This window comes from Habropoda laboriosa, unplaced genomic scaffold (genome assembly GCF_001263275.1).
Source record: "Habropoda laboriosa isolate 0110345459 unplaced genomic scaffold, ASM126327v1 scaffold5, whole genome shotgun sequence".
Lineage (NCBI taxonomy): Eukaryota > Metazoa > Arthropoda > Insecta > Hymenoptera > Apidae > Habropoda > Habropoda laboriosa.
The window spans coordinates 2,607,038-2,615,888 of NW_017100161.1; the positions used below are offsets into that span (position 1 = coordinate 2,607,038).

General features: G+C 40.4%; 1 protein-coding gene across 1 annotated transcript in view; it reads left to right on the forward strand.

Annotated features, from left to right (window-relative positions):
* LOC108578428 (serine/threonine-protein phosphatase 2B catalytic subunit 3-like) overlaps nucleotides 1-8,851 on the forward strand; it is a 247,014-nt gene that overhangs the window by 175,218 nt on the left and 62,945 nt on the right. The window contains exon 4 of the mRNA XM_017941766.1: nucleotides 1-2. This exon is cut by the window's left edge and continues 116 nt beyond it. Within this exon, the coding sequence (XP_017797255.1) occupies nucleotides 1-2 (2 nt within the window). The remainder of the gene's footprint in view (nucleotides 3-8,851) is intronic.

Below are 8,851 nucleotides of genomic sequence, written 5' to 3' on the forward strand. Positions count from 1 at the left end.
TTGTTCAGAGTAACGATTCTCGAAAGCGTAAGCTTGCATATGTACGGGTTGCGAAGATTATTTCTGTCGAATGTGTGATACTCTCGTGTCGCAGGACGGTGTATATTTCTAATTTTTGCAATTGCAAGGACAGCGGTGATAATTATGATTTTAGCGAAGGTGTGAGTAAAGTATAGCGGAATTAACGACGCGTCGGAAACGAGGAATAATTAGATGCAACTTTGTGTAAACGAGGAGGTTCGATGTAATCTCGAAAGCGACGAAATCTTAATTTTTTATTGTCGTTTCACTCGGAAAATAAAATAAAAAATTGAGATTCATTGATGAATTGGGAAAGGCTAATGCAGAGAATTTTAGTTGAGTGCAGAAATTCGTAGAAACGTGAAAAATTTGAAATTCAGAAATTTGAAAAATTAAAAATCGAAGACGATGAGATCTCAGTGAATCTTAATTCTTTATTGCCGTTTCACTCGGAAAATAAAATAAAAAATTGAGATTCATTGATGAATTGGGAAAGACTAATGCAGGGAATTTTAGTTGAGTGTAGAAATTCGTAGAAACGTGAAAAATTTGAAATTCAGAAATTTGAAAAATTAAAAATCGAAGACGATGAGATCTCAGTGAATCTTAATTTTTTATTGTCGTTTCACTCGGAAAATAAAATAAAAAATTGAGATTCATTGATGAATTGGGAAAGACTAATGCAGGGAATTTTAGTTGAGTATAGAAATTCGTAGAAATGTGAAATTTGAAAAATTAAAATTTCAGAAATTTAAAAAATCAGATCGACATTATATTTGGCGATTTAATAAATAGTAATTTATCGTGAAAATAATTACGAGACTGGTATAGAAGAACTATGGACGAAAAATTGTAGTTCAGTATTGGTTTTTCCTGCTTTTGCAATTTTCGCAGTGAAAAAGATTTGCGTGTAAATGTAGAAGTGATAGGAAATTTCGAGAGAGTAGAGAATTTTGGATTTATCGACGCTTTTTAACGCGAACAATGAACTTGGATCGATTTTCGACGGACCGCTGGTATCCTCGAGTCCGTTTCGTCGTGTTTCCGTGGCCAAATTTCTGCAAAATCGCACGCGAATACAGTGCTAACCCGTCAGAATGAAAAACAGCCCGCAGAGTACAAAGAGCTCCGTGTACTATGCCATTCTATTTCTCTATCTTTCTCTGTGCGCTTTACTTTTTTTGGAACAGGAACGTCCTTTATTATAACGCCGGACCGAAGCAATTCTCTATTCGTTAAACGAATTTCCTCGGTATCGACGAAGCTTCCAATGATCTCTGTTATTTTCGTCGCACTCGGTTCGATCGTTTACATTTAAATTTTGCAATTTTCAATCTTTCAATCCTGCTTTTGCGAAAATAAGATTCCTATTTTTTTTACATTTCAGTGGCAATTTAGACATTCTCAATTTGGATACTCTCGTCGTCTCGCTTAAGTTGAAACTTGAAACACTTGCCTTGAAATTCCAAATTTCTCAATTTTCAATTTTTTCGATCGTATTTTTACGAAAATAAGTTTGCAAATTTGTTACATTTCGCTGGCAATTTAGACACTTAGTTGAAACTCAAAGCTTTTACCCTGAAATTCCAAGTTTCACTTGAAGCTCTTACCCTGAAATTCCAAATTTTCAATCTTTCAATTCTTCTTTTGAAAAAGCAAGTCTCCAATTTTACTGGAAATTTTGATACTTAGATGCTCTTATCATCCCACTTATTTGAAACTCGAAGCTTTCGCCCTGAAATTCCAAATTTCCCTTAAACCTCTTACCCTGAAATTCCAAATTTCACAATTTTCAATCCTTCACTCCTCCTTTCCCCAAAACAAGTTTCCAATTTTCCCACATTTCGCTCTCAATTTCTATACTCAAACGCTCTTATCACTCCACTTATTCGAAACTCGAAGCTTTCGCCCTGAAATTCCAAATTTCACAATTTTCAATCCTTCACTCCTCCTTTCCCCAAAACAAGTTTCCAGTTTTCCCACATTTCGCTCTCAATTTCTATACTCAAACGCTCTTATCACTCCACTTAATCGAAACTCAGAGCTCTCACCCTGAAATTCCAAACTCTTTCTACCATTCGGTTTATTCGGTTGAAATTCAAGATACTCGAAATTCAATTCGGTGAAATTCGTGCGTTAAAGTGTCGCCGCTGTTCGTAACGACGATCGAGGGAAACTGTCGTCGATCTATCGAGCTGTATCGTCTAGGATCCATTTGTTGGCGAGTTCTCGCGCCAGCTCCATCCAATTCCGGGATCCCAGAGGGTCCGCGTGCAATCAGCGATATCTCGAGACTCTCTGCGTGGCGCAGTAGAGGCGGCCCGCGGAAAACCGTATCGATCCTGGAAAATTGTCCGATACTGGGTCAAGCCGCGTGTATTTACGAGGCTCGCGTTAACCCGCCGTCACGTTACGCCCGCGATTTTAACCGCGTCGACTCGGACATCATTCCTAATGAATAATACTTCATTCTCTCCTTTCTCATTCTCGACAATTCTCCCTCGTGATTATGCTTCGGTGTGACGACTTTTATCGTCGAATTTTATATCGTTGATACTCCACTCTGTATTATTTATGACTCGATGTGAATGTGAAAGTCGAGGGGACGTGGTAATGGTAACGAATTATAGGAAATTGATGTCGAGTAAATTTGTATTTAGACATTTTCACGGAATCTATATTTTAATCGTGTTTAAATGTAATTTAATTGTAAAGGAATAGGACTTGAATTTTAGTATAATTTGACATTGTTAAGTATGCGTAGTAATTTCTTGTTACATTTTGTCTCATGACTTCTTTACCTTTTGCTTTTCTCTTCTTCTTATTTCAATATGGTTTTCAGTTTTCCTTCGGTATCTTTGATATTTGATAAAGAAAATAGAACGCGAGGTATCTCGGGGTTTAATCTGTTACGCAATGTGTGGAACTGTTATCTTCAAGAAGATCATACGAGATTCTAGTGAAGAAAAAAGAAATTTGCCATCATTCTTATTTTGACACAGGTTGGATTAACCCTTTCGTTCCCACTGTGTCCACATAACTACATTCTCACTTTTACAGTAATTATCTTTTCCAGCCAGTCTTTATAAAATATTGGAAATAATTGTTAGCTAAATGTACAATACTTCGTCTATATTTTGCAGCTGATACTCAATTAAAGTCTCATAATATAATTACGTTATATTTCCGCTATTTCCAAATATTGGAAAATGAACACAAACGAAAAATGTCGTCAATTCTGTGAAAATTTTTCTTGTCACGCGGTATACGCTACCGGCCAAAAGTTTGGAATCACTGTGCGTTGCAAGTTACACAAAAATTCGCAGGAAAAAGTCAGCAGCTTTAAGAATTTTTTCAGTGAGACTCGAGATAAATTGCTATTTACCTCCACAATATCAGGTCTCTGAGAAATTAGTAGCAGATTCAGTGCTGATGAAAATTGGGAGGTGATTCGAAACTTCTGGCCGGTAGTGTAGGTGCTCAAAGTACTGATACGAACGAATATTTCGTCTAACTTAATTAATTGTGAGAACGAAAGGTATAAGAAGCTGATCGATACAAACTTCCGTAAGCACCACTCGAAAACAAAGAATCAGGATAGTGCGGTATCCCAAAAATAACTTATTCTGTATTTCTAAGCGCTTCTTAAGGTTTCCGGCGTCCGTCTCGCTCGACGTCTATTTCCAGAATGTCCTTTCCACGTCGTATCCCACGTTGCCCCGAAAAACTGTTGGAGCCCCCTCGTTCGATTTTCCGGGGAAAGGGCTTAGTTTATGGGACCCTCAGGTACCCGCGCGCTTTCTCTTCCTGGGTGACAAATTCTAGGCCACCACTTCGCCGCCGGAATCTCGTATTTCTTACACTTTATTCTCAATTAAAGTCTCATAATATAATTATCCTACATTTCCACTATTTCCAAAGATTGGAAAATTCATTCTCAATTAAAGTCTCATAATATAATTATCCTACATTTCCACTATTTCCAAAGATTGGAAAATGGACAAAAATGAAAAATATCAATTCTAAGTGTGAAAATTTGTCACGTGATACACTACTCGCGAAGGAAACTTCCGCGCGACTGTTAAATAATTGTCGGAACGAAAGGGGCAAGAAGCTGAGCGATAACGATCGAAATATTCGTTCTACAGGCTCGTTAATTGCACACAGGCTGGTAACATCCTTCGCGACACGCTCGTGTACGCTCCTCTCCTGCTCAGGCTCGTCCTCCTTTCCCGCTCACGCTTCCCTCGTTGTATTAACGAGGAGATCGAGTTCCGTCCCCTTGACTTTCTTTTGATGCCAGTCAGACATCGCGCTGGGACACTTCAGAAAGCTCATTTGCGAGCTTTTGACCCGAATAAATAAGTCAAGAACGAAACGATTGCGAGTTTCGTCGCGACATGCCCGAACAAACCTCTGCTACCATCCGGTAGTGTTGTGTTTCGCGACTTTGTTGGATTCAGGAAGAGAGGAGACACCAGGGCCGGGCGGAATCGTTCCAAGGTGGATTAAAGCGAATCCGAGAGTTTCGAGGCTTTTCTTCCTTCTTCCCCGTCTCCTTGCTCTTAATGAAAGGGAATTTCGAAGTTAGACACGTTTTTCTCGCAACTGTAATTTTCCAGAAAGCAACGGAGAGGAGGAAATTTTTCATGGACAAAACCTACCTGTCTCTTAATTAAAAAAACATTTGGAAACACTGATGAATCGTTTGTATTTTCTAGTGTTGCGTTGCAGACGCAACCACTGACTTTATGACACGGACGACCAAGCCTGCTATTTTTGAGGGCTTCTAATCTCAATTCCTCTGTGTTTACTTTTCCGTTCGAAGCGACGTCGAGGGCCAGAAAGTGTTTATGGACGCGGAAACTCGACGCTTCTGCGTGCCATACGCCTTCCTGGCGCCCGTACATTTCCTTCTGTCGTCGAAGTCACTCCGAAGATTGTTTAAAGTGCTTTATTTATAATAATACTGTTACAAAGTGACGTTGTGGCTCCTTAGATTTTCAGCGTGACTAAACCTCCCTTGTTTGGGCCCTACTGGAGGGGATGGACGCTGTGGAATGCGCGTGGGGTAGGCAAATTTCGGAAGAGGACTCGGAAAATCGCGGTATCGCGAAAAGCCATCTTGGCGTCGGTCTGGAACGCAGGGAAGGTGTCCTAATGGATCGGGCGAATTTTTAAGGAGATGTGTATCGTAGGACATGGGAAACCCATTCGCATACCACAGGTCGGGTGGCGCCTACTGTTAGCTCCCACAATGTTCACTAAGCCTGATTATATAGCAAATAACTCTTTATTTGCAACACAGTTTGTTATGTAACAGTAACGCAATTTCAACAGGTATAACTTACCGATACTGATGCGTGTGTGTCGAAAGTTTAGAATGTGTACTGTGTCGAGTCTAAATCTGACGTGGTGAAAAAATTCACGCGAAAGCGCCTGTGCATTTGGTTCCCTCGACGGGGGTGAGTTTTGGCTGGGAGATCAAGTTAGGGCCCTGGTCAACGCCCAACGCCAACCGCTCACCCTCAAGAAGGGGTTGTGAGGTGCGCGCGTTATGGGAAAAACCCAGAGTTTATGGCTCCCAGGGTACGGTTTATGATACGTCAATTGAGATGCACGAAGAAACTCCAAATTCTCCGCTTTTTCGAGAGGTTTCGAGCCCTCCTGACAATAAGGAATAACTAACGAACGAAACCAGTAAACGCGTATTCAAAAGATACACGAAGAAACTCCAAATTCTCCGCTTTTTCGAGAGGTTTCGAGCCCTCCTGACAATAAGGAATAACTAACGAACGAAACCATTAAACGCGTATTCAAACCTTAATCTCAAAAATAGCGGAGTCGCGTCCGTATCGTAAAGCTGGTCTAAACTTAAGTATCCTTAACACCTACCGCGACACTTCAGTAGCAATTGACGTGTCGTAGTAAACGCGTATTCAAACCTTAATCTCAAAAATAGCGGAGTCGCGTCCGTATCGTAAACCTGGTCTAAACTTAAGTATCCTTAACACCTACCGCGACACTTCAGTAGCAATTGACGTGTCGTAAAGTCACTCCCGTGTGAACCGATCCCTCGCAGGCCCTCACGGCCCGCCACGATACCATACTACCAGCTCGTCGACCAGAGAAAACCAGGATGGACTACGCACCGAGGACGAGATACGCCTCCGCATAGGCCCTCACCTTAGTTTTTAGATAAAAACTGGACGAAAGGCCCGACGCGCCTAATGTCAAAAACAAGTTTCAAAGATCAGCAACACAGTTCACACGTACAAACTTACACGCAAACGTTGCATTCCTTGCGCAAGATTAATTTGGTGTGAGAGACGCGGTACCCCTAAATTCGATAAAGTTTAAGAATCGCGTCGAAACATCTAGCGAAAATAAGAATTGGGCGAAAGTTTGGAATTTTTGGAAGTATCAAAATTTCGTTTAAGATTTTTATTCTGTACCGTAGAATAACTACGCGTTGGTTTGCAATTTTCCCGAGTAACAAAGCTCGACGTTCCCCTTTCCCCGTGCAAATTCGAAATCTTCCGGTGGCAAATACGGAGTATGCTTAATTGACAAGGATTCGGAACTTCCTTAGACCAGTGATAGACCTTAATTTACCGAGCATATGGAAATTCGAAATATTCTCCACGCTGAAGGAACTTGAGGAGCCTTCTCGCAGATCGATCGAACACGTTTCCTACTTCTCGAAATCGCGTTCCACCTATTCGCCAGGGACTCTCTTCCTGTTCTTGCCTTTCTTTTGTCAGGAGAAACGCAATCGCGCACTTACGTCCCACAACCGTCTACGAATTTGCGGAAATTTTTCCGTAGAAATCTACGAATCTTGGATGAAGTCGCAGCTACTCGAGAATAATTTTCGAACTCGCGTACAATTTTTTTGGATTTTTATCCGGGATGAAAGTCCGGTAGGATTTTCTACAATTCGAGGAAATTTGATTTATTTGCTGACATTGAGAATGTATTTAACACTAGAACTACCAGCCGAGTCAGAATGACACATTACCGACTTTACAAAAATGAATTTTTACGTAAGTAAACCATAATTGGACAATTCGATTCATACCGATACAAATAGAAGCATACCTGTAGAAAATAAATTCGGAAAGTTATGATAACACTTACCAGTATTGAACATTCACGTTTTCTCGAAAGATGCTAATGGGTCATTTTGACCCGGTCGGTAGTTCTAGTGTTAAGGACTCTTTCGTATTAGATATTAAAAAATGCAAATTAGAAATATAATTAAGTAATAAAGGAACTCTTTTCTTGGTTAAACTACCACCTATATTTTTGCAATCTAGTTGGATCGAGATAAAATATTCAACCTGTTCGCGGAAATTTTATTTACCCTTCGGAAATTCTCGACAAAAATTCGCTTTGCCTCCGAGAGACCTCCAGGACGAAAATACCCTTCCTGTTTCGATACAGATCTATTTATTACACGCAACAAAGTCTCTTTCATCTCGCCGGGAAGTAAGATGAAATTATTCAATCTGCTCTGTTAAAATTCTCCGACGAAAAACACTCGAACGTTCAGGATATTTCTGTAATATTTATTCTGCTCTTTCCTGTACCGTCTGGTCGACGTATCGATATTCCACGTTCGAAGAAAAATAAATTTCACAAATCGCAAATATTCGAGGACATTCGATCGAAATTTTATCCGTTGTTCGAAAAACCACTACTTTTCACGATGGAAATAAAATATCCACGTTGCAATGGAAGTCCTGCGTTTGAACAAATAATTATTCAAATACGCGGGAAATTTAATAGAAATTTCATCTATTATCCAATGATAAATGAAATATCCCAACACGTTGCGATTATAGTATATCATATCGTAAGATAGCCAGATGTGTCGAAAAAAAGTGGCGAAGTGGACAAGGTATTGGGTTGTTCGGGAAATTCGTAGCGAAATTTAAACCGTCGTGATCATAGTTAAACGGTACTCAAAGTTAAGGCGCCACTCAAATTATTCCTAAGACGAACAGGAGTGGATCTAAGTCGAACTATGTCTTCTACAGTGGAGCGTGGATGTTGAATTTTTCCGTGACAACGCTCCATCGCAGAAAATATAATTCTCCTTGGGAATAATTTATCTTCAAATAACGAATAAAACACTCGCTATCTCAATTAGAAACAGAGTTTGAATTTTTCCTAAATTTCGTTACGAACTTTTCGAACCACCCGGTATGCACTTCCCCGTTCACCTTACGAATAACTTGAGGAGCGCGTTGTGTTCGTCTTCGAATAACGACTAAACTACCTGTCGGTTTTTACATGTTTGTGCAGAAAAAGATATTGTATCTCTTGAGCAAGTGGCTCAATATTTATATAATTAAAAATCGTCGCTGTGCCTGTAATAAGCACTATGTAAAATTTTTCAATAGAAATTTGCTCCTTTGCAAGAGTTGTTTTATTTTATTTTGTAAGAATTCGTGCAACAAAGTAGCCGCCGCTTTAAGTGTTAATTAGAAGCAGCGAATTCTTCCTACGTTCGAACCGCCCAGTAGAATGACAAAGTGTTGTCGAAAGGGCACGAAGGGGCGATCGAGGCAGCATCGGCCGCGTCCGACTTTCAGGCTTGACGAACAAGAAGGATTTCCTGTCAATAAAACCAGCTCCCTTGGATCCTTCGATGCGACGGACAGCCTGAAGATTTGTCGACGGTGAAAACCGGACAAATTACTGGTCAGAGCTGTCACTCGATCTCTACACACCCCTCTCTCTCTCTCTCTCTTACTCGAGAGATCTCGCGGAACGAACGTATCTGAAGTTTGCTCGGGAGGATCGTCGAGTCGTTTCCCTCTCG